The sequence below is a fragment of the Hippocampus bargibanti genome, linkage group LG16, assembly GCF_051943395.1.
Source record: "Hippocampus bargibanti isolate YZ-2025 linkage group LG16, ASM5194339v1, whole genome shotgun sequence".
In the NCBI taxonomy this organism is placed as follows: domain Eukaryota; kingdom Metazoa; phylum Chordata; class Actinopteri; order Syngnathiformes; family Syngnathidae; genus Hippocampus; species Hippocampus bargibanti.
In genome coordinates this window covers 16,328,298-16,355,255 of record NC_142749.1, presented here as the reverse complement: position 1 = coordinate 16,355,255, position 26,958 = coordinate 16,328,298, and the positions used below count along the sequence as shown (strand labels likewise).

The window sequence follows — 26,958 nt, the reverse complement described above, 5'->3', positions numbered from 1 at the left end:
AATGTTTTAAATATAATTTTTTCCAGACTGAGTGATTTTAACCACTCAGGTGCTAGTTATTAAAGCTAACAAGTTACTAACTAGTAAGTATACTAAAACTGTGACAATTGTGAATGTTTTAAATATATTTTTTTCCAGACTGAGTGATTTTTTTAAAAACTCAGGTGGTAGTTATTAAAGCTAACAAGCTACTGGCCAGCTAGTACTGTATTCTAAATCTGTTGCATTTATGAACATTTTAAATATCTGTATTTTTCCAGACTGAATGATTTTTTTTTTAAACTCAGGTGGTAGTTATTAAAGCTAGCTAGCTACTAGCTAGCTAGTATACTAAAAGTGTTCCATTTATGAAAAATTTAAACGTCTCTATTTTATCTATTTTTGAATTCCTTTGGCTTATGTGTCACAATGCCTTTATTATTGCTTAATTTACTAAAAAAAAAATCATAAAAAAATGTACTTACATGTTAATAAACCGAAAATATGAAGTGTGCACTGTACATCTTTTAATATTTTAAAACCCTTTCACCCTTTATTTTATTTTTCTTAAAAGATGAATCACAGTGGCGTTGTCCGTACAATGAAAATAAAATAGATTACATACGATCGTTTGCCGTGCTTTTTTTTTTTTCGAACGCAACATGCAGGCACGACATTAAGGCAAAGTAATGAAATCATGTCCTCTCATTGGGGTTAAACCACATCCAAGGAAAACAGCTCTTTAACTGGAACCACTTGCGTGCCTTTTTATTGCCCGCTTGCCGTTTGGAAACATGTCCTTGAAGGCACCACACAGACAACAAGCGCAACATGTTGCAACCGGCACTAATCGCTCTTTTAAAAGGCGCAAATGTATAGATTTGATTGACGTTCGTTTACGCGATTTTATTCGGAATGAAGAAATTATCGACCCTGACTCCATGAAGCAGGAAGTAGTTTGCTATGATGGATTAAGATATATTGTAGAATTGTTAGCATCAAACCCCCTTAAAATAAAAAATGGAACAGTCCATTTTCTTGGCAAACCAGGAAGTGGTTTAAAACGTTTCTTTTTTCACATTTGTTTCTATCTAAGTGATAATTAAACAGTTTTATGCCAGTGTTTATCACAATTGTGTTTCATGCTAACACACAATGTGTTAGCATTAAGCTAGTTGCTTGATGCTTTCGTTAAATACACATTCTTTTTGACGTTTTAGCGTTTGAAGTAAATAGCGACAGTGTCACTGCTGTTTGTTGTTAGCATTGCGGTCACCATATTAAGCAGGTCACTGGTAATTTTCGAAGGAACACACAGTTCGTTGGTTAGAGGAATTCATTTTGTTTGAAGTTTGAGAGCCCACAGAACCAAACCCAGGCCTCCGCGGCACAACAAATCGTACGGGTCGTGCTATTTGACGTCACTTCCAACAGATGGAAAAGTCAACGTGTCCCAATATATTTGTCCATTTCCCGTCCATGCATGCGTAGTGCTAAAGTTATGTTTTGACTCCGGCGAGAAGTTATTAACGAGGCTCCGCGGAGCTATTGCAGGCATGTTTGTGTTGACGATGCGATTGATTCGGTCTCTTCACCTCTTCGTCGTTAGCGGCTTATTAAACATTTATGAGTTACGATCGCAGAGGGGGGCTCTGGGGTGGGGGGAAAACAAATAAACAAACACTGGAAGAAAAAATAAGGAACGTTTTTGAAACGGGGGGGGGGGTGAGGTTGAGTCAAAGTCAGATGATTTCATGATTTGACGTGAATTCAGGCTATTTTGATTTTAACTCATTTGCTGGCATTCCCAAATTTATTCAGATTTTTTTGGGTGCCGCTAAAGCACTGGTCAGACCTCTGGCATTTTTTTTAACTTCCACAAGGGGGCAGTATTTCCCTTTTGTCCATGTTAGCGCTTTGTCACATCTTCAGCTATTGTTAAATCGCTATAAAAAATCAATATGTATGTATTGTATTTTGTACAGCCGCCCTCATTTCAAGCTCATATAACTCCAGACTCATATAACTTAGGAATTAACTCTTTTTTTTCTGATGAAAGAAAAGAGTCTAAGGTTTCTTACGCTGAATTGAATGTTTATTGTCGTCCTAAAACTCAATATTCTGTGGGTCCTGCAATTTGAGTGAAAATGACAAAAACCCTGGCACTGGAATGGACAATTTTTTGCACATCGTCTGGGCAGTGAATGAGTTAATGAAACAGAGTTTAATATATTAAAAATACATATATATTAAAATCGTAATACATTTGACGGCATTTTGGAACGTATTGCAATATTACAATACTTATAAAAATTAAAACAAACAAATAAATAAATAGATAAATAATTAAATAAATAAATACACACACACACACAACAAAACACATATATAAATAAATTTAGACAGACATTTAGACATGGGTTGATATGAGTGAAGCCCTCGCAACCATACACAAATAAATGCATAAATAAACAAATAAATATAAACAAATACATAAATAAAAAAATATATATATGAACAATAATAAATAGACAAATAAATAAATAAATAAATAAATACATAAATAAACAAATAAATAAATAAGTAAATAAATAAATAAATAGGTTGCTTTCCACTATTGGTAAAATCCCTGAAGTAGGAAAAAAATCCCAAATCTTCAAAAATGTAAATGAAATGGCTTGGAGGGGGAAAAGACAAAAAAAAAAAACAATGTACTGCCAACAAAACTGCAAATAGTTGATGGATGAACCGCGCAAAATGTTTACCAAAGGTTGCCAACTGACATCACATGAATGCACCATGCAGACCAATGAAGACCATCGCAACTTGACCTTTGGGTGCACAGGTTAATGAGCCCTACATACGCGTATACACACACACACACACACACACACACAAAGGGGGGAGGTCTTGGTAGAGGTGTGGGGAGGGGGGGGTCATGCAGTAATCTGTGAGGCAGGAAACAAAAGGTCTCGTTAATGCAGAGACTAGCTGGGGCCCTTTGATGTGGATCCAAGCCATTCACTAACACACACACACACACACACGCACACACGCACACACACACACACGCACGCGCACACACACACACACGCGCATACACACACACTCACACAAAAGTTTAAAATGTATAGTCGCTAGGAAGCTAATCACGTAGCATGTGTTGCTATTTACAGACAAAAACACGAGTCTCCCGGGTGAAAAGACATTTGGTAGCCGTCCAGTCGTTTCAGGGAACATAATAAAAAGGACATGCTAGCGGTCGCGCTGCGTTAATTCTTTGCCACGGTTGTCACCGTTAGCCAAGTAGCCGATTGTATCACTGTTGCGATGCAGAGGCATTTGTCCGCGTCATCTGTCGAGAGTCCCGTCTTGATAATCGCGGTTAGCACGTTAGCCGCAGTTCCGCAATAAAAATGTTTTTCATTTTTATTTTAACTGATCAAATAATCAAGAGAAAAAGTAGCTAACAACAGTTGACAATTATGCTAATATATTAGCATTAGCTCAAACAGGAACTTTATGGTCATTTTTGACAGTAGGTAAGAAAACAGGGACTTCATGCTCGCCATGCTAGTTATGATTACCACACAGATTACATTTACATCCGTTAGCTAAAATCCAACATGCTAGCCATGCTAGTTATTATTACCACATAGATTACATTTAAATCCGTGAAGCTAAAATCCAACAGGGACTTCATGCTAGCCATGCTAGTTATTATTACCACATAGATTACATTTAAATCCGTTAGCTAAAATCCAACATGCTAGCCATGCTAGTTATTATTACCACGTAGATTAGATTTTAATCCGTTAGCTAAAATCCAACATGCTAGCCATGCTAGTTATTATGACCACGTAGATTAAATTTTAGATTTTAATCCGTTAGCTAAAATCCAGCAGAGACTTCACGCTAGCCATGCTAGTTATTACCATATAGTTTACATTTACAGTAAATCCGTTAGCTAAAATGCAACAGAGACTTCACGCTAGCCATGCTAGGTATTATTACCACAGAAATTACATTTAAATCCATTATTTTAAATCCAAGAGGGACTTCATGGTAGCGATGCTTGTTAATATTACCAAATAGATTACATTTAAATCCGTTAGCTAAAATCCAACAGGGACGGAATGCTAGCCATGCTAGTTATTATTACTACACACAGTAGATTACCATTAGCTAAAATCCAACAGGGACGGAATGCTAATGCTAGTTATTATTACTACACACAGTAGATTACCATTATCAACAGGGACGGAATGCTAGCTATGCTAGTTATTATTACTACACACAGAATTAGCTAAAATCCAACATGCTAGCCATGCTAGTTATTATTACTACACACAGTAGATTACCATTACCTAAAATCCAACAGGGACGGAATGCTAGCCATGCTAGTTATTATTACTACACACAGTACATTACCATTAGCTAAAATCCAACAGGGACGGAATACTAGCCATGCTAGTTATTATTACTACACACAGTAGATTACCATTAGCTAAAATCCAACAGGGACGGAATGCTAGCCATGCTAGTTATTATTACTACACACAGTAGATTACCATTAGCTAAAATCCAACAGGGACGGAATGCTAGCTATGCTAGTTATTATTACTACACACAGTAGATTACCATTAGCTAAAATCCAACAGGGACGGAATACTAGCCATGCTAGTTATTATTACTACACACAGTAGATTACCATTAGCTAAAATCCAACAGGGACGGAATGCTAGGTTACCATATCCACATGATGGAACCTAAAGTTCATCGGGCCCTCAAACAAATTTCACTTGATATCGCAATTTATTGTCCCATAACTCGACATTGCGAAATATCACAACTTTTTTTTTGTCATTCGTGGCGGGCGTAGGAACGCGGCCACATTTGACGACGCCTGGCCATGAAACCCGAAACTGCAGTAGCAGACATTTTGCAGCACTATAACTAACCATAAGGAGGGAGCCTTCCTCCACTCCCTGTGACAGAAGGCGGGTGGCTCTTATTAAATGTGGCGTCCACAGTGGTTTCTTTCTAGTGGCGAAGGGGGCCCGCAGATGACTGTCGGCTGCCTGATCTGGAATAGTTTTTTTTTTTTTTTTTCCTTCGGCAAAAATAGCCTGATGTGGCCTTTAGGAGGATGTGGGTGCTGATGATGGATCATTGTTTGGCTTTTTTACTATATGTGTGTGTGTGTGTGTGTGTGTGTTTAAGATTGTTTCCATGCGTCCGAGTTAGGAGGAAAGATCAAGGATAAACAAAAACATGCAGCGCGCTAGCATCTAGACAAGCGATGAAAGCACATTTGAATTCAATGGATGGATATAATCAACCATGCGCATAATAACGCGACTCCAAATGTGTTCTATAGTTCGCGCTGGGAAGGTCATTGGGTCAAGGTCAAATTTGGGCAAATACACGTAGCGCATAAAGCGACTACATTGCTCTCTAGCGGTGAAAGATGGTCATTTCTAGACGAAGTGTGTGTTTAAAAAAATAAAAAATAATAAAATAAAATAAAATAAAATAAATTAAATTAAATTAAATTAAAAATAAAAATAACAATAGTAATAATGATATTAATAACAATAGTAATGAAAATAATAATAATAACAATAATAATAATAATAATAATAATACTCTACTACTACTTCTACTACTACTACTAATAATAATAATAATTATAATGTTATTTAAAAAACCCTTTCAAAACTCTCAATGACCCTTTACAGCACAGGTGTCAAAGTCAAGGCCCGCGGGCCAAATCCGGCCCGCCACATCATTTTTTCGGCCCGCAAAAGCAAATCAAACTTGTTAAATTACATGATGATTGCTAAAATCTGAGCCAAAATTTCATATTTTTGGATGGCAACCACAATAAAAGTCATTATTCTTGACTTCAGATTTGAAAACGAGTTATTCATTAATTTGCTGTGTGCTCTAAATGTAACATTTGAAGGGATTTAAACATTCTAATGGGTTCCCCAAATTCATAACGGCCCTCGAGAGGAAACCATAACTACAATGTGGCTCGCGGCAAAAAATGACTTTGACACCCCTGCTTTACAGTATCCATCCATTCATCCTCTTGTACCGAGAGACAATCCATAGCGTTCAATCTGCCTGCAAAGTATATTTTGGAATGTGGGAGGAAACTGGAGTACCCAGAGAAAACCTACACAGGAAGAACATGCAAACTCCACACAGGGAGGCCGGACTGGGATTTGAACTCACAACCTCTACACTGTGAGGTCCAAACAAAAAAATAAAAATTGTGACTGTCACAACACTGTCACATTCCTCATCTTTTGCGTTTAAAAAAAAAAAAATCTAACCAAAAATAAAGCATCTGTCGTGTTGCAAAAGCAAAACGTGCAACTAATAAAAATAGCGTCCAGCGAGTTATGCGGCCATCTTGCGTTCATGGCTTTTTCAATCTGTATGTCATATTATTTTGGACACAACCCAAAAAGCAGCTGCTTGGGCTGTCCATACAAAGCACTAATGTAATCCAGTGGCGCTACTGGGATGTTTGTGCAATCTTCACTGTGTTAAAGGGATGGCGGAGGGGGTTCGGTTCGGAGGTGGGGGTTAGGGGTATAATTACATTAATCCAAAACAAATAAACTCTTGGCAGACCTTAAAAGACAAGACAAGTATGTGTCTTCTTCTTCTTCTTCAACCAAATGCCTGGCTTTGAATGTTTTTTTTTTCTTCTTCTTCCGCTTACTAGCATCTTCGGCCTCTCAACTTAGTCTTCCCAAAACATCCATTCGCGTGGCTCAAAATCCATAAGGTTATTCAAAATGTAGACATTGTATTTTATTTATTGCATTGTATCTGTGATTATATTGTATTTATTATAGTACCTATGCTTGCCTGTGACGGCAAAGTGTCCTTGAAACGCGCTTAAAATGTAATGTATTATTATTATTATTATTATAAATAAATCAATCAATAAATAAATAAATAAATGTAGGCATGGGTTGACATGAGTGAAGTCCTCGCAAAAATAAAGGCAATAAATAAATAAATAAATAAATGAATAATAGAATACATAAAAATAAATAAAGATAAATACACGTAGGCATGGGTTGACATGAGTGAAGTCCGCGCAAAAACAAACAAATAAATAAATAAATAACAGAATACAAATAAATAAATATGTGGCTGCCACTGCTCACCCGCAGAAAAAAATATCCTGTGACTGTAAAGTGCCCTTGAGAGTTTTGAAAGGCGCTTATAAATGAAATGTATCATTATTAAAGTATTTAATATTATTAAATAAACATGAACAAAAAATCTCAAACAAAAAAAAGTCATCAGAACAAAAAAGTCCAAAGTACTAAACAAAACCATGACAAGACGAAACAAACCTGACAGGGTGAAATAAACAATGACCCGACACCGAATGGTCATGCCGGGAGTCCTTTTAACTGCCACTGATTACAATGACCAAGACCTGTGCAGCTATAGGCGGGGCTCTACAGTGCCACCTGTTGGCTGCAAACTGAAACGTGACAGCAGCGAAAATGAATCTGAGTTCTGTTTCACCACAAAAATAATTACAATAAAATTGCATCATCATTTAGTTTCTATATAGCCTGATTTAAAAAAAAAAAGTTGATTTTATCGCGACGTTTAAAACTTTGTTTTTTGTCGAAAAAAAGACAAAAAGTAGAATAAAATAAATAATAAAAACTTGATGGCTTCTCCCCTGGGAAACGAAAACTACACGGGCCAAAACCAACGCAGCTGCTCGGCGGTGTCGACGAACGTCGCTTCTCACAGTATATCATCCAACGCAGTCGCGTTGCCATAGCAACGTTGATCGCGATGATGATGATACATTGGCCGAGCACTGCAATTAGCTGCGACAGACCAGATTACAGGCAGCGGTGGGACACAACGTAATGACTTAAATACACGTTTGGGATCATTTCACTCCCGAGAAGGTTTCGCGGATAAAAACGAGCATCAGATCGTAAAAATGACCATTTGGAAAACATCCACCAAACCGTTACTTTGTTTTGGTCATTTTCGAAAGCGGCTTTTGAATTTCTTTGCTTTTAACTCATTCAAATCCATTCACAAATTGAAAATATGAATAAAATAATAATGAAAAAATAATAACATTTCATTTCTAAGCGGCTTTCAAAACTCAAGGTCACTTTACAGTCACAGGATGTTTTTTTTCTGTGGGTACACGCGCCAGCGTTCACTCAACCCGGAAATAACTCAAATAGATAGCAAGCTAGCTAGCTAGCGAATAGATAGCTAATAGCTAGCGCATAGACAGCTAAATAATGACAGTTATTGTAGTTTACGTGGGACAATCTGAAATTGTGGTTCAGACTTTATCAAGAAACATGGAATTTCACTAGTTTAATTTGCATTCGCGGGCCGAATTAAATGATGTGGCGGGCCAGATTTGGCCCCTGGGCCTTGACTTTGACACCTGTGGTCTAAGATTTCTAACGCTGCATTGAATGTTTATGTCGTCCTAAAACTCAATATAGTGTGGATCCTGGAATTCAAGTGACAATGACAAAAACCCTGGCACTGGAGTGGACACATTTTTGCACATCATCTGGCAGTGAATGAGTTAAAAGTTTGCTTTTAAAATTACTTAGTTACAATGAAATGTTAATGTTTATCTTAGTATTTTATGAACAAGATATCATAGCAGACTTATGTTTTCGCTATACCTAATAAAGTGGCTGCTTTAATATTTTTATTATTATTTTTTTTTAGAGGCGTTAAAATGCGCGCAAAAGCCGAACACGAACCCTCACCTGCCAGGTGTAGCGGCATCGAGCCGAGTTGTGAAATTGCCAATTTCCTCGGTGCTTCGTGTCTCCGGGCAGGACGTCGCGGGTCGAGATACCACGCCGCCCCCTTTGATGTTTAGCGGGACACCTGAGGGGGGCCAAAAATGAATAAATTACTCGATTATTCCCGGACGCACGCCGACAGGCTCTATGTCGGGGTGAAGAAAGAAAAATGCTAAATAAAAATAAAAATGTTTTATTTTGCAAGTGCTTTCTTTGTCGCAATCGATGGCGGATGAGCTACTAATGGTTGAAAATATGGAAAATGAACATATTATACTAGCTTGGATGCTATAGTGGACAATGGGCCTACTTTAGCAGTTAATTCGAGTGGCTGAACTAGCATGCTAACGGCGTTAGCTTAAAATTGTGTAGCTTTCCAACTCAATTCAAAGCATGAAACATAATAATTTTAGCTAGCGGTACGTATTGGTGGCTTGTTTTAGCATCTATGCTAATGTCAACATTTAAAGCAGTGAGCATTTCCTAAATTGTGTAGCTTTCCAACTCTATTCAAAGCATGACACATAATTTTAGCTAGCGTTACATAATAGTGGCTTGTTTTAGCATCTATGCTAATGTCAACATTCAAAGCGGTGATCGTTTACTTTCTCAACTATATCGAAACACAATTTAAGCTACTCTTAAAAGTTAATCGAATTTCCAAACTGTATTAAAATAATAATGTTATTATTATTTCGAAAACGAATATTATAAAATAAAGATGCATTTTGCGTGGCTTTAAAATGTCATTGATAAGCGCTTAGCACAAAAAGAATAGCATACAAATAATCATTAAAAAAATAATTTAAAAAATCTATCTATCTATCTATCTATCAATCTATCTATCTATCTATCTATCTATCTATCTATCTATCTATCTCTATCTATCTATCTATCTATCTATCTATCACAATACAATAGCACATTTATGATCCATAAAATAAGGCATATTTTGTGTAGGTTTAGAAGAAAAATATGTTTTATGGGGACCTGGGAACCGATTATTCTCATTTTAAATGGTTTCTTATGGGAAATACATGTTTGGCAGACAAACTTTTCGCCTTAAACACAATTTCCTGGAACCAATTAAGTTTGTAAAATGAGGTATCACTGCATATAGTTTCCCTCGCCACTTTTTTTTGACCTCTTCGAGCGTTTGCAGCCAACGAAAGGCAGATGCAAGCGGGAACGGAGGATCAATGACATATTTATTCATCGTATTTATGTAATGACAACAAGCTGTGTACTTTGGGCAGAGACGAAGAAGAGACTCACGCTGTTGGCCGGCGTGCATTTTGAAAACCACTCATTAATCACACCGAGCATCGCTTGGAAAATAAACGGGGAAGGTATTTGATATCCCGTCAAAACGGGGGTTAAAATAGAGCGATCAGTGAAGAAAAATGTGCGCAAACAAAGTTGAAAAAGCGGATGAGGGTTGTGGTCTGTCGGAAAGGAGGGGCGGGGGGTGGGGGAGGGGGGTACATTTGACTTGCACAAGTTTGCAGAAATGTCACATCGGCTTCCACTTTGATTATTTTTAAAAAGTGGATGCTTTTTTTTTTTTTTTTTAACTCAAAACCCCGCTGGCGACAGACAACATGATTTCTTAATCTTGTGAATGTGTCTTGTTAATCCTTCTCCAGAAAGAATTAATTCTCATGGACAACAAAATGGAGCAGAATGTTGATGAAGTCAATATGTAAATTATTGAAAATTGTATTTTTTTTTTTTTGCTAAATACATTAAATACAATGAAATAGTTACATTTTATTTTTAAATAATTTTCATTACTGTATTTAAAAATATAATAATAATAATAATAATACATTTCATTTCTAAGCGCCTTCCAAAACTCTCAAGGACACTTTACAGCACAGGTGTCAAAGTCAAGGCCCGCGGGACGAAGTGTGTGTTTAAAAAAATAAAAAATAAAAAAATAATAATAAATTAAAATAAAATAAATTAAAAAAAATAAAAATAACAATAGTAATAATGATATTAATAACAATAGTAATGAAAATAATAATAATAATAATAATAATAATAATAATAATAATAATAATAATAATAATAATAATAATAATACTCTACTACTACTTCTACTACTACTAATAATAATAATAATTATTATAATGTTATTTAAAAAACCCTTTCAAAACTCTCAATGACCCTTTACAGCACAGGTGTCAAAGTCAAGGCCCGCGGGCCAAATGCGGACCGCCACATCATTTTTTTCGGCCCGCGAAAGCAAATCAAACTTGTTAAATTCCATGATGATTGCTAAAATCTGAGCCAAAATTTGATATTTTTGGATGTCAACCACAATAAAAGTCATTATTGACTTCAGATTTGAAAACGAGTTATTCATTAATTTGCCATGTGCTCTATATGTAATATTTGAAGGGATTTAAACATTCTAATGGGTTCCCCAAATTCATAACGGCCCTGGAGAGGAAACCATAACTACAATGTGGCCCGCGGCAAAAAATGACTTTGACACCCCTGCTTTACAATCACAGGATATTTTTTCTGCGGGTGAGCAGCGGCAGCCACAGCCGCCAGCGTTTACTCAACCCGGGAGTCATACATAAATAACAATAATAAATCAATAATAATAGATATCAATAAATAATAAATAGCAATTAAAAATATATGCAATATGCCTTTTGAGCATGATGATACATTTTTCACAACATTTTAATTTATTTTTCAAATACTTATTCTTTGGAAGCTCAAGAGAATTCTGAGAACAACCCATTATGAGACAAAACCTAGTTGTTTATGTATTTTGTTTAAAAAAACGTATTTGTTTACTCTTGAATATAAAGACTGCACTGACTTTTTTCTTGGTTTGATTAGTTGAACATCCGCGAAATGTTTCTACAATCATGACGGATTAATCGTTTTTTTAAGTTATAATTGTAGAATTTAAACTACAACAAAAAACAAGGAATTAAAAACAACACAAATTCTGACATTTGATGGCTGCAACGCCACATTACACAATCTGAGATAAAAAATATATAGTAATACATTTGATTTCTAAGTGGCTTACAAATATTTATATATGAGACTGCTGCAATGCTATCAAAATAAAAAGAATAATTTAACAAATACCTTAAAAACAGACATTGTAATCGTTGTAATGAAGGAACTTGGCTGCCCTCCCTCGACGCCATTTCGTGGCTTTTGCTTCTGTGAAAGCCTGCAAAGGCAAAAAAAAATAAATACTTACATGATTGACTGCATAACTGTCGACAATTCAACGTGGAATCGTGGTGCCAATGAACTACGGTGGAGTGATTTGAAAAGTTTCGTTTAGATAAAAGCAGTGCTCTGCCACCATCTTGTGGACTCTTCGGAATTACGTTGACGTGATTTGTGGAGCTGAAGCGAGCCGAAATTTCAAATTTTGCTTCAAATTAGATGTAATGACATGATACTGTCATTACAACCTCAAGAGACGGTATTAACAAACCTTAACATTGTTTAAATAAATCCGTATTGACCTGATAGCGTCATTACAACTATAATAGACGGTAATATTGTGCCGACGACCATTTTATATTTGATTTAGTGGTGTAGACTTCCGGGTTGAGTGAAGCTGGCGCGTCTGGCTGCTTGTGCTCACCCACAGAAAAAAAAACATTAACCTGTGCCTGTAAAGTGTCTTTGAGAGTTTGAAAAGGCGCTTATACATACATTTTATTGTTATATTATTATAATGACGAATCGTTTTTTTTTTTAACTGGGTGGGAGAATTATCTTGGCCCCGCTGTTGTATATTCGACGGCGTCGCACGACTAGTGACGTCACGTACTGTACGCGAAGCAGCCTCCTGCTTCTTTTTCATCCTTTCTCCTCCCTTTTCTCCGTGACGGTCCACACACGCTCCCGAAAGGAAACCGCACTTTGAGGTACTGTATATGAAAGTCCACTAATCGCCGATCCTGCTTTGGAGCAGGACGAGATATTCCCGTACCGGCTTGTCTGTCCTTCGCGTTCGCATTTTAAGCCGTAGAGGTGAATGCGGGTGCGAGGCTCGGCCCGCTGTTAGCTCGAAAGCTAATGACTTCTGAAGCGTCGTTTTGTCACTTAAAAGGCCGTACGTAAAAACAACAAAGCTTCGTTCGTCGACGATACATTTTGACTTATTGCCGACCCAACATTTAGTCAAAATCAACGACTATGAAGTTAAAAAGGGGTGTTTGCCCGCTGCCCACCTTGGAAGCTACTAGCTTGTTGCAAAAGACACTTTGAGTCATCACCTTTACTGTGTTTGGGTCATTTGTCATGCTTAAGGCAACACCACGTTTATTACCGACAACACGTTTCGCTAATACAAACTAGTTGTCCTGGTTAAAGACGTCTAATACACGGTCATCTCTACCCTAGTAGTAATTCACCATTTATAACCATTTTAGCCCTTTATTATAAATGACACGCAAAGATATTTCAAGTTTCATACTGGCTCTCAGGGCGCAATGAATCGAGTGTGACAAAGCAGACGGAAGATAAAAAGTATTATTGGATGAGTTGGATTCTATCCATGCTCGGTAGGCAGTAACTGGAAGCGAATGGCTGCTATGTTCAAACATGGCATGCAGAAAGAAACTTGAGCGGTATGATCACCTCCAACGCCGATAATAACACCTGTCGAAACACACCGCATTGTCCGCTGACCCGCTATCAAAATGTGCTCAATGTTATCACGTCACCTGCGTGACGGTCAACGTGCGAAAAGTACAGTTATGTTGTAACGCCGTATATTTAATGGTGAAATGTCTCACTCGCCGGTTGCGTGGCGCTGAAATATCAAGAGTATGGAAAGGTTGGCGGCGGTTTAGAGCAAAGCAAAATATAATTAAAACAATTGATATGTTTGGATATTGGATATTGGATATGCCTTTATTAGTCTCACAGTGGAGAATTGCCGTCCATTGTCTGCCTTTCTAACTCGACGCCCCATCCCTTCATTGCAGAACATGGCCGTACCTCCAACCTACGCCGACCTGGGAAAGTCCGCCCGGGATGTTTTCACCAAGGGATACGGTGAGCGGTATAAAATGACAATTCGGGTCTTTAGCAGGTGATATTGACTTTGTTTCTCCTCAGGCTTCGGGCTCATCAAGCTGGACTTAAAAACAAAGTCTGCCAACGGACTGGTAAGATCTCCTGATAAGATTATCTTACGCTCACACTTCAAGTTGAGCGCACTTGGATGTTCGTTCACATTGTGGCCGAATTGACCTGGTGAACGGTTTCCTCCTTCGTAGGAATTCACTAGCACGGGCTCGGCCAACACTGAGACCAGCAAGGTGGCCGGCTCGTTGGAGACCAAGTACAAGTGGGCTGAGCACGGGGTGACCTTTACGGAGAAGTGGAACACCGACAACACGCTGGGGACAGAATTCACCATCGAGGACCTGGTGGGTGCACAGGAGATGAGAGGTGCAACGTGGACGTTGGATTGATGGTTGCTGGCGTTTCTAAGCGAGCTAATATCTCTTTTTTTTGATGCCCTCCCACGCCCTTTCAGTTGACTAAGGGTCTGAAGCTGACGTTTGACTCCTCCTTCTCACCAAACACCGGGTAAGATCAACATAGAAAATTTATATTGTGTTGAAATGGATGTGATTTTTTTTATATATTTTTTTTAAGTAAATTAGAAATGGTTTTGAAATCTTTTATTTTTTTAATATATTTTTTTCCTTTTGTGTTTTTTTACATTCACTTTTGAAATACATATTTTTTTGTTATTTATAGTTTAACTTGCTTTTAATTTTTCTATTTATTTTTTAAATTAATTAAAAAAATATTTTTTTATTTTTTTAAATACAATAAAGTCTCGTTATATCGATATCGGTTATATCGATAGTACTGCTTATTACGATACTATTTCTATGAACGCAAGGAGAAAATTTACATGCCGCAGGATTGGATATATCGATAGTCCGGTTATATTGATATTTTTTCCCACTCCAGAGAATATCGATATAACGAGACTTTACTGTATGTTTTTTCCTTTTTGTCTTTTTTTTACATTGACTTTTAAAATATATATTTTTATTATTTATATTTTAACTTGCGTTGAATTTTTCTAATTGTTTTTTTAATTTAAAAAATATGTTATTTATTTTTAAAAATACTTTTTCCTTTTTTTTACATTCACTTTTGAAATATATTTTTGTTATTTGTATTTAGCTTGCATTCAATTTTCCTAATAATTTTTTAAAATTAATTTAAAAATATATTATTTTTTTTAAATATATTTTTTCCTTTTTGTTTTTATATTAACTTTTAAAATATATATTTTTTGTTATTTATATTAGAGCTTGCATGTATGTATTCTAATTATTTTTTATTTAATTTAAAAATATTGTCTTTATTTTTAAAATATTTTTTTCCTTTTTTGTGTTTTTTACATTCACTTTTAAAATATATATTTTTTGTTTTTTATATTTTAGCTTGCATTCAATTTTTATAATTATTTTGTTATTAATTTCATACTATTTATTTATTTATAAATACATTTGGATTAAAAGAGAGTTATTCAAACATCTGTATGTTCTATTTTAATTTGAAGTAACCAAACGTCTGAATTGTGTATTTCATTTTGAAGTTGCTCAGGAGTATGATTTATTAACTCATTCACTGCCAGACGCTGTGCAAAAAATATGTCATTTTCGCTCAAATTCCAGGACCCATAGAATATTGAGTTTTAGGACTACATAAACATTAAATGCAGCATATGAAACCTTAGGCTCTCTTCTTTCATCAGGTAATTCCTAAATTACATGGGTCTGGAGTTATATGAGATTGAAATGGGGGTGGATGTACAAAATACAATACAATGCATACATATTGATTTATATAGCACTTTAACAACAGCTGAAGCTATAACAAAGCGCTAACGTGGACAAAAGGCAAATGCATGGAAGCCGCAAGAAAAACCAAAACCCAAACAAAATTCTGGAATGGCGCTCAACGTCATATTTTCAATTCCCGTCTAAATTTGTGAATGGCAGTGAATGACTTAATACATTCTTTAATTCTCTACTGTTAGCAAAAAAGGTGGCAAGCTCAAGACGGGTTACAAGTGCGACCACATCAACCTGGGCTGCGACGTCAACTACGACATCAACGGCACGGCCGTGCACGGCGCCGGCGTGGTGGGCTTCGAGGGTTGGCTGGCCGGCTACCAAGTGACCTTTGAGGCAGGCCGCAACCGGATCACCCAGAGCAACTTTGCCGTCGGCTACAAGACGGACGAGTTCCAGCTGCACACCAACGTGTAAGCCATTCACAACGCCGTAGCAATAAAAATCGATTGGAATGATGTGATTAGCTTGTCTGTCAACATCGTGCGTTAGCTTAGCGTTTGTGCTTCAATGTTGTCTTTCTACTAGCGGGTGGTGTTTATTTGAATCGGGCACGAGAGGAATATCGAGTTACCTTGTGGTTATTGTTAAAGGGTTCCAAGTGAGAACGAGCGAGCTTTTTGCGTCAAGTGTACAGATGACTTTGATTGATGGGATATTTTAACCTTGCAGTCTACACTCTGCCTTTGAACTATCAAAGTTGAAATTCTCTCACTGTCATCCGCCTGTCTCTTTAATGTTTAAACCACCTCCCCTCACTGCTGCGTTCTTGACCAATCACGTGGCTTTAACCGATGACTGGGGGCGGGGAATGGAGGACAAAAAGAGTCGGCTGCCATTTTGTCGTTAGAAGAACGGCATCACTCATTGAGGCAGCTCCGTGTATGAAAAAAGTTTGTATGCCAAGGTAAAGTTCGTATGCCAAGGTAAAATTTTCATATATGTAACATTCGTAAACCGAAAAGTTCCTAAGCCAAGGGGTTCGTGAAACCGAGGTATCACTGTATGTACAACCACCTGGCGGCAAAATTAATTGCGCTCACTTTTCACCTCCAATTCTACTTTTTTTTTTTGGAATTTATCTCCTTACAGAAATGACGGCACAGAGTTCGGTGGCTCCATCTACCAGAAGGTCAACGCGCAGCTGGAGACGGCCGTCAATCTGGCCTGGACTGCCGGCAATAGCAACACCCGTTTTGGCATCGCCGCCAAGTACCAGATTGATCCCGACGCCTCCTTCTCCGTGAGTGGCTAAAGTAGCACGCACCGTGGAAATATTTCCTAAACTAATCTGTCCTCAAGATATGACAAAATCCCTTAACTCCTTCACTGCCAGATGATGTGCAAAAGCTATTAGCTATCTATTCGCTAGCTATTAGCTATCTATGCACTAGCTATTAGCTATCTATTCGCTAGCTATTTGCTATCTATTCGCTAGCTATTAGCTATCTGTTAGCTAGCTTGCTATCTATTTGAGTTACTTCCAGGTTCAGTGCGTGTGGCTGCCGCTGCTCACCCACAGAAAAAAACATCCTGTGACTGAAAGTGACCTTGAGAGTTTTGAAAGGCGCTTAGAAATGAAATGGGTGAGCCGCGGGAGCCACACGCGCGAGCGTTCACATAACCGGGAAGTAACTCAAATAGATAGCAAGCTAGCTAGCAAATAGATAGCTAATAGCGAGCAAATAGATAGCTAATAGCTAATGAATAGATAGCTAATACCAAGCAAATAGATAGCGAATACATAACTAATACCAAGTGAATAGATAGCTAATACCTAGCGAATACATAGCTAATAGCTAGCTAGCTATATAGCTAATAGATACAGTAGCAAGCTAAATAGCTAGATAGCCAGCTAGATAACAACATAGCCAGCGAATAGATTATCAAGAAATATGATACAATACATAACTCTCAAGGTCACTTTACAGTCACAGAAGTTTTTCTGTGGGTGAGCAGCGGCACCCACACGCGCCAGCGCTCACTCACATAGCGCTTTAACCACAGCTTAAGCCGGAACAAAGCCATTGACTAAATCGAAATGCTGCCCCTTGTGGAAAAAAAAAAAAAACACTGCCAGAGGCCATGGCCAGCGCTTTATCGGCACCCAAGCAAAAAAAATTTTTTTTTTTCAATTCCTGAATACATTTTGGGAATGACAGTGAATGAGTTAATAGTTATATTTTTTTTTTGTTTTTATGTTTATTACATTCTTCTGTCATCTCCCACAGGCCAAGGTGAACAACTCCAGCCTCGTAGGCCTGGGATACACTCAGACTCTCAAGCCAGGTGACAATGCTAATTTTTATACATAATCCATTTATGGATTAAAAAATATTGTGGTTCAGGAAGTACACAGATGCCCTTTTGGAACCAAAATGACCAAAATTGAGGACTTTTACAATCTGCTTCAGGCATCAAGCTGACGCTGTCCGCTCTCCTCGACGGCAAGAACATCAACGCCGGTGGCCATAAGCTCGGCCTGGGCCTGGAGTTCCAAGCGTAGGGCATACGCGCAGTACTGGCCGACAACCCCACCCCCTTCGATCCCCAATTGAAATGAAAAATAATTTCACCCTCACAACCCCGCTCCTGACTATTCCTCTACCTCTTTATGTACCACACCCGCAGGCTGGCTGACTTTTTTTTTAAATGAAAGGCGGGAAATGCGAAGCAAGGGAACAAATAGCCTTTGAGCACATTTTAATTTGACACCTTTAATAATAATAATAATAATAATAATAATAATAATAATAATCCATTTGATTGCTAAGCGCCTTTCAAAACTTTCAAGGTCACTTTACAATCACAGGATAAGGTTTTCCGTATCTCGGATAGAAAGCTAGCTAGCTAACAGATAGCTAGCTTGGCCTTCACTCAACCTCGAAGTATCTCAGATAGAAAGGTAGCTAGCTAATAGCTGGCTAGACCTTCACTCAACCCGGAAGTAACTCAAATAGAAAGCTAGCTATCTTATAGATAGCTAACATATAGCTAGCTAGGCCTTCGTTCAACGCGAAAATAACTGGGATAGAAAGCTAGGTAGCTAATAGATAGCTAACAGATAGCTAGAGAGGCCATCACTCAACCCGGAAGTAACTCAGATCGAAAGCTTTCTTGCTAAAAGACAGCTAATAGATAGCGAAGTAACTTGGATAGAACGCTAGCTAGCTAATAGATAACTAACAGATAGCTAGCTAGGCTTTCATTCAAACCGGAAGTATCTCGGATAGAAAGCTAGCTAGCTGATAGCTAACAGATAGCTAGCGAGGTCATCACTCAACCCGGATGTAACTCAGATAGAAAGCTAGCTTGCTAAGAGAGAGCTAATAAATAGGCAATAAACTCGGAGAAAAAGCTAGCTATCTATTAGGTAGCTAACAGATAGCTAGCTAGGCCTTCATTCAACGCGGAAATAACTGGGATAGAAAGCTAGCTAGCTAATAGATAGCTAACAGATAGCTAGAGAGGCCATCAATCAACCCGGAAGTAACTCAGATAGAAAGCTAGCTAGCGAAGAGAAAGCTAACATATAGCTAGCTAGATAGCTAATTCATAATGGCCCCTGTGAAGAAACTAACTACAATGTGGCCCACCCACTTTATGTGTGATACATATTCCCCACTCGTGAGAACAAAGTGAACATGCAACCCATACACTCTACATCGCAATGTGTACATTTTTTAAATCTTGTTACAATGCAGCATAATGAAAAAAAAAATGTTATTTTATGACCAGACCTGTGTAGCGTAATCCACCTGTCATGTCTTAAAACCCGCTCGATCAAAATGGACACTTATGGATGAGAGTTACTGGAACTAAACAGGAAGTGGCAGTTTTCCATGGATGCTTAATAGTAATCTTGAGACAATTGTCATTTCTTGAATAAATAAAAAAATCTCGAACCACCATGAAGTGTGTGTTTCCTCATTTGATGTAACATTATAAACTTAAGTGATAAACAGAACGCTTACCTTTCTGACTTTTGATGGCATCGTGATACGATTGCAGCAGTGGAGGGAAACCGCCAACAGTATACGTTGATGAGCCTGAAAAACAAATCTTTACTAGGAGATTCATGGTATTGTAATACAACAATTTATTATTATTGATCGTAATACATCAATAAAAACACAAGAATATTTCCTTTGGAAGCCTCTCAAATGTAGTTAACATGTCTTATGAGTCATTTTTATGTAGCAGTGATGTCATTCGCGAACGAGCCGGATCTCTGAAGTGAACGAAGAGAGCCGGTTCCTAACAAGGAGCCGGAAATGGGAGCCGACTCCCCCCCCCCCCCATTTCCCGCCCCCGGTCTTCGGTTAAAGCCGCACGTGATTGGTCGTTATCCGTGGTCGAGGAAGGAGGGGAGAATTCAGCAGTGAGGAGAAGGGGGGGGGGGGGGGGGGGATTATGTTATTATTATTGATATTTTTTACTTGTTGCTATGATAGCATTATTAATATGAAAAGCAAATTAGTGACAGCTGATCATCAAACAAGAGTAACCACAGGGAAAGCTAAAATTAGTGAATGCTCTCTGTGCACATAAACTAACTAACTAGTATATAAACTCACATAAATAAAAATATTTGATATAGTATATTTTTTTTACATAAGTAATTTGTTTTTCAAATAATTTTACATTATTTTTGGTAGTTAATTAATTTAAGCAACAAAAAAACGAACCGGCTCTCTGAAAGGAGCAGGAATTCGAATGTCGTGTTTTCAACATTACTCCAATGTTGGACAGCAATTCACAAAACATATGCGTGCGTAATCATTTTTTTTTAACCATTCAATGACGACTTCTACGACGCTGACGTAAAATTTGACGCACGACTACGTCACAGATTAAGCAATGCCCCCTGCTCGTCTCTTCCGCGTTACATACCAACATGGCGACGATGGGAAGAATCAAGAAGAGGAGCACTCTTTATCTATTTGTTGTTTCACTGCAGCTTTTGCGACTCGGCGGCGTTTTGTCAGCTCCGACGAATGTCACCTCGGCTGGTAAAGTCGTTTAAATATTATACGGCGGCGTTTTATTTTATTTCTTTTTGAGAAACATCAACGTCACACAGTGCTAAGTGGCTAGTTTAGAGATGCGACACGTCAGGCTAATCATCTGAGAGGAATTGACACCTCACAATCTCACATATTTTGCTATATTTTTTAAAGAAATACAACCGAGCTTCAAAATCGTGTTAATAACGTAAGGCGATGTGGAAATAAGAGCTAGTCCGTGACGTGTCAGCTGTCGCGAGATCTTGATAGACGCAACTTGGGGCTTTTATGCGTCTGTGTTAAATAATATTATTTTTTTCTTCTTCTATTTATTTAGTTCCCTGTATTGTATGTTTCTTTTCAAAACATTTAAAAACAGAGTGCTTTTTATAGTCAATGTAAACGTCACGTTTGGAATTATCATTCTGTTTTTTAACAGCCTCTTAGCATCACATTTGGTAAATACAGTAAAGTCTCGTTATATCGATATTCAAGGGAGTCCGAAAAAATATCGATATAACCGGGACTATATATATATATATATATATATATATATATATATATATCCGACCCTGTTTGCATGTAATTTTCTCCGTGCGTGCATAGAAATAGTATCGATATAACCGGGACTATCGATATATCCGATATCGATATAACGAGACTTTACTGTATCATTGCGTAATTAGGCTGAGTCTGTTAAGCGAGATACATTTTTTTAATAATTGTATCTTCAATGAAAAGAAAAAGCATTCCTGCTAGTGGCCCATTGACCAAACGTTGCGGCATTGCGGTATGCGTGGAAGGCTGAGCCTGTGAATGCACGCAGTCATGAGGTTTCATCATGTTTACAAAGCCTGTTTATGCTGCGCGCGTGTATGAATAGAACCTTTTGACTTCATATTCCGAGTGAACTCTTACCTAGCGGGCAACGCCTCTATCTTCACTGATTCGTATCCAAGCTATGGGCCAATTTCGAGTGCAGTCTTACAATGTTTTTATGATGGGATTCCACATTGAATCAGATATTGTAACAAAGTACAGTGATACCTTGGCTTACGAACTTAATTGGTTCCCAGACAGAGTGTGTAAGGTGAAAAGTGTGTATCCCAAAAAATAATTTCCTTTAGGAAACCATTAAAATGAGAATAATCCATTCCCAGGTCCCCATAAAACATAATTTTCTACTTTCTAATTTTTTAAAGCCTTAAAACTACACAAAATATATCTTTTTATGTATAGTTAATGTGCTTTGGTATTATAAATAAATAAATAAACTGTACTGTATAATAAATTCATTTTATTTGATGGTCGTTGATGGAATGGAATGGCCGCTTTCATCAGCATTAAACACTTGATGAGGAACGTAGTCTTCTTCTTTCACCATCTTGAGGAATGATCCCTTTTAGGTGCTTTCTCTTGCGATAATTTTACCTAGTTCCTCATCAATTGTGTTCTATTTAGCTGGGCTGATAGCTTTTTGCATCAAGTGTACAGATGACTTGTGCGGGTTATTTGTGGAGCCTGATTAATGAGAATTTTAACCTTGCAGTCTACACTCTGCCTCTATCAAAGTTGAAACGAGTTCCAATTTCACTGTTTTCTATCTATTTTGTCACTCACCGTGTCGTCTGCCTGTCTCTTTAATGTTTAAATCACCTCCCCTCACTGCTGCGTTATTGACCAATCACGCGGCTTTAACCGACAACTGGGGCTGGGGAATAGAGGACCAAAACAAGCCGGCTGCCATTTTCTTGTTAGGAGAACGGGCTCGTTTGCGAACGACACATATGTGGCACTCCGTGTGTATCCCAAAAAATAGTTGGTATGCCAAGGTAAAATGTACATAAATTTAACGTTCGTAAACCGAAAAGTTCGTCAACCAAGGGGTTCGTAAACCGAGGTATCACTCTATTTGTAAACAGATGAGTCATATTTCACTTTTCTGTTTGTAGATGCGATCACCGAGAAAGTCAAGGAAGGCGTAACAGGAAGTCTTCCCCAGATCACATTAAATCAAAATAACACGATGACGGACACACAAGGATTGACCACCCAAGAGAAGGTCAAGCCAACGACCAGTCCCAAGGCCTCCAACGCGGCACCGGTCCAACCCAACAAGACCCCCCAGCAAAACCCAGTCCAATCTGACGACACCCAAGTCAATCACACAACGGCGAGTGAACCCCAAACCAGAGCCAATGACGATAGCGTTGCGGTGGTCATCGATTCCTCTGATCAGGATGCTAAGCTAATCCCTGATGATACTAAAATGACCTTGGTGGCAAACACAAGCGCGTCACCTAGCCTGTCTAAAACGCCAGAATCCACCACTACTACCACCACGGCCCCAAAAACCCCAGAACCCACTAAACCTCCCGAAGAGCAGACCACTATCTCCGCCGTCAAACTGTCCGCCGACGCGCAGACCGCCACCACCTTCCAGGAATTCGAATCGGACCTTCTGCAGCCCGCCGGTAAAGAAGCCACATCTCACCTGGACCCCGAGGACGAATACGATGCAGATGAAGACAACGACCCGGACGCCTACGGCGACGGTTTGTATCGCCTGGACGCCAACGAGGATAGCGCCAAGGACCGGGACCGGTTGGAGACGCCGAATGTCAAGGAAGACGTCAAGTACACGCTGCCCGGCATCTACAACGCGAGGATGAAGACTCGCATTTCTTCTTCCATCTGGTCATTCTGGCTTTTCTGGTGGCCCTTATCTACATCACCTACCACAACAAAAGAAAGGTCAGTGGCGTCTTTTCAACCGTTAGATTGGAATAAATGGCGTTCATCAAATCGCCCTCTAAATGTTTTGCAATTGCAAGGTCTCTGCTCTATTGTTTTAGTGGTAGACCTGAAACCCCGCCCCCCCTGGGTTAGCTTAAATGACAACCAACACCATTTTTTTTGTTTCCTACCTGACATCAGAAAAATGTTTTAGAGCATCTAAAATACCTAAAACACGCAGGCTGATATTTTTAGCACAATGCAAAACACCAATAAAAAAATGACTGAAAAAGTCCCGCCCCCTTGTTCGTGACGTCACGCCAGGATACTCCTTCACAAACTGCCTCGCTCCAGAATCAAAACAAAGGCTTCACATTCAGAGAAAATGCTTTCTTGTTACTCATCCAATTATGAATATGATTCAAATAGTTCTGAAGAGGAAAGCATAAATGTTTGCAATCGATTAAAGAAGTCCTTCCGTATCTAGACAGCTAGATAGCAAATAGCTAGCTAGCTAGCTACATAGATGATTCTGATTCCGATTAAGACCAATGTGGACATCAAAGAAACATGATCAAAAATCGTTAAATGTTACAGTAAACGGATAGTAATCTGATTACTTCTACTATTCTGAACAATACAAGTAATCAGATTAGCTTCAGGGAGTAGTCGACTGCTCCCCCAACCGAAGGGCAGAAACCGACCAAAGAAGAGGTCTAGCACAGCCACCTCTGTCCATTAGGGATATAAAGAATTACCAGCACAACTTTAGTTCGCTGACGAAGCTTTTCGGATGAGGAGCGAAACAGCCGACCCCTTCAAAGAAGTACAGATGACGGCTAGAAGAAACCATTTCATCTTTGGCTGACAATCTACAGAAAAACATTGATCCACAATATCCCATAATAAAAAATGTTTTTATTATGGGATTCTACGTTATATCAGATATTGTAACAAAATACAGTGATACCTTGGCTTACGAACTTAATTGGTTCCCAGACAGAGTGTGTAAGGCGAAATGTGTCTATCCCAAAAATTAATTTCCCATAGGAAACCATTAAAATGAGAATAATCCGTTCCCAGGTCCCCATAAAACATAATTTTCTACTTTCTTAAATTTTACGTAATTATTTTTTTTTCAAAAATCAACAAGTCCTATTGATGTATATATGTTATTGATGATATTGATTGTTGCTGTACTTGCTATCAGATCCTGCTACTAGCTCAGAGCCGCCGCTGGAGGGAGAGCCTGTGCTCTCGCAACACAGTCGAGTACCACCGGCTGGACCAGAATGTCAACGAGGCCATGCCGTCCCTCAAGATGACCCGCGACTACATTTTTTGAGCCATCGAACTCGGAACTCTTGTGTCCTCATTCTTGCCTCCATAAAAAATTTGTAATTATCTTCCTACCGCGTTTTTTCTTTGTCGACATTTAACGAGTGTTCAGCTCTTTCCGGTGAGTTCCCGCCTTATATTTGTTCCAATGGAGTGCAACAGATGAAAATAACACTCGGTGATGACTTTAATGCATGCATTATTTTCAAACATGTCCGTTCACCCCCCGCCCCCCCCCCCAAACCTGACTGGCCAGATGCTGCCGTGCAGGACTCCTGGTTGGTCTTATCTTTGTTTTTATGACTTCGGTGAAGTCCTCGTCCATGACACAACTAAATGCACTGTTGGGGTGACCCAAAATGTGCCCTGAAGTTGATATTTAGCATAAAGTCATACCGCAACTCCATTCGGACAAACCTTGGGCAACGACCATGCTAATTTAGATACAAATTCACAGTGCATGTAAGACTGAGTTTACTATTTCTCATTTTCTTCATTGCTGTTTAAGTATATATATATATATTGGTTAAACATATTTTTAAGGACACTGCAGAATCAATGTCAAATTAAGTAAAAAAAATGTCAGTGTACGACCACTAGATTAAATAAAAATGGTAATTTCAAAGTAGATTAAAATTTGCCAGTTAACCGCCAAAATAAAAGCAGGAACTCATATATTGAAACAATGCGCTATTGGGAAAATAGGTACATAGTCATGTACATATTAGTTTAATCACGAAAGTCCGCTATTTAATTGTTTCATTTTGACAAATGATAATTTGTCACATTATAAAAAGATACCTTTCCAAAATGGCCGCCTATTGGGTACGCATACGCAGGCTGGCTTGTTGGCAGAGTGACTTCTATATTACTTTTGGGGTAATACTTTTGGGGTAATGGGTTCATTACATTGACAAAAATATTTTTGATTTCATAAAAAAAAATACATTGTATAGTCTTCTTGAACGTCGATGTCACATGACCAGTCACGCCATCTTTTTTTTTTTTTTTTTACCGTTTGCCTTCTGTGTCACTTCCTTTTTTTAAAAATCATATTTTATGAGCTATTTGGTACTCTTTTTCTCAATAAAATAAAAAATGACGCTCTTTAGTTCTTATTTTTTTGCACTGTGGAAGTGAAACTGCTCTCCTAATCTACTTTATCGTTTTTTTGTCAATAAAGCACAAATGACGTCATGAACACGAGCCCGCGTTTGCCTGTTTTTTTCAATAAACGACCATTTAAACTGATGTCAGGTGGACGCCATCTTGTTTCTCGCCACGTGGGGTCAGTGTTTGACAATGATTGGATCGACGGCCGAGAGTACGAAAATTAAAAATTCATTATTTTGAAATTAATGCAAACACTTTGACGGATATTTTTCGAAATCTAATTTCACGGTGGCGATTAACTTTCTGAACAAACTAGCGCCCTCAATGTCCTATTTTTAAATCTTTGTTGTGTGTGTATTTTCATAATAATAATAATTAAAGGAACTGTCAAGTGTTGACGGGAAAAGTAGAAACAACATGAACATAATATTAAAAGCCTACACAGTCCTCGATATTTACAATTGCGTTTTGCTAATTTCAACAACATTTACATAACTTGCTATGAACGACAAAAAATATATTGCAAATTAAATATTTAAAAGCTATTCAGAGTGATTATTATGAAACAACCCTTTCGAGTGTCAAGGAATTTAGCGAGTTTTTGCATTTAGTGTAAAAAAAAAGTCCTTTGTCAACATTTATGATTTCTCTTTCTCTCTGCTTATTGTTTGATGGCCTTCCAGCCATCACATCATCATCAAGCGTCTCCGTCTGCCTGCCTGCCTGCCGCCACCGTCGCTTTTGATCACCTGAACGTATGCGGCTATTTTTATTTTCATCCACCTTTGCAGTTCATCGCCACGGCGTCATTCGAAGTGAAATGTTTTCATCGTTTCCTGCCACAGGGGAGCTTTTGGAGAACGCATTTTTGACAGCAAGTCGGTAAGACGGCAAGTGATGTCTTTATGAAATAGATACTCATATATATATATATACATATATATATTTTCGAGGGGGAATGATTTGACATGCTACGATAACTCTAAAACTGCTACGTTACGCTATGTTTTTCTTACCAGAAAGCAAAAATTGACAAAAAATATAAATAAACCCAAACAA

The 26,958-nt window shown here is 38.1% G+C and overlaps 2 protein-coding genes and 1 long non-coding RNA gene across 3 annotated transcripts; 2 read left to right on the top strand and 1 right to left on the bottom strand.

Moving 5' to 3' along the window:
- Positions 1–8,727: 8,727 nt before the first annotated feature.
- On the bottom strand, positions 8,728–20,734 carry LOC148886726 (uncharacterized). Its single transcript, XR_016117913.1, has 4 exons — positions 20,600–20,734; positions 19,681–19,755; positions 11,943–12,030; positions 8,728–8,907 (listed from the first exon to the last, which is right to left on the bottom strand). It is a non-coding gene; the product is annotated as an uncharacterized LOC148886726 (long non-coding RNA).
- On the top strand, positions 12,590–19,617 carry vdac1 (voltage-dependent anion channel 1). The gene is made up of 9 exons (XM_089017179.1): positions 12,590–12,742; positions 13,808–13,877; positions 13,941–13,990; positions 14,102–14,254; positions 14,365–14,417; positions 15,892–16,119; positions 16,799–16,949; positions 17,938–17,995; positions 18,121–19,617. Exons 2-9 carry the CDS (start codon positions 13,811–13,813, stop codon positions 18,210–18,212), a joined length of 852 nt encoding a protein of 283 aa, XP_088873305.1. The 5' UTR covers positions 12,590–12,742; positions 13,808–13,810; the 3' UTR covers positions 18,213–19,617.
- lg16h5orf15 (linkage group 16 C5orf15 homolog) lies at positions 20,583–25,992 on the top strand. Its single transcript, XM_089017523.1, is given in 4 exon segments — positions 20,583–20,718; positions 22,665–23,372; positions 23,375–23,466; positions 24,659–25,992. Coding segments are annotated over 4 exon segments (1,050 nt in total). The 5' UTR covers positions 20,583–20,603; the 3' UTR covers positions 24,794–25,992.
- Positions 25,993–26,958: the final 966 nt, after the last annotated feature.

Coding starts and splice junctions, on each gene's coding strand:
- vdac1 (XM_089017179.1), top strand. CDS start 13,811: ATGGCCGTACCTCCAACCTACGCCGACCTGGGAAAGTCCGCCCGGGAT. Junction 13,991..14,101: donor CAAAGTCTGCCAACGGACTG/GTAAGATCTCCT, acceptor CCTCCTTCGTAG/GAATTCACTAGCACGGGCTC. Junction 16,120..16,798: donor TTCCAGCTGCACACCAACGT/GTAAGCCATTCA, acceptor ATCTCCTTACAG/AAATGACGGCACAGAGTTCG.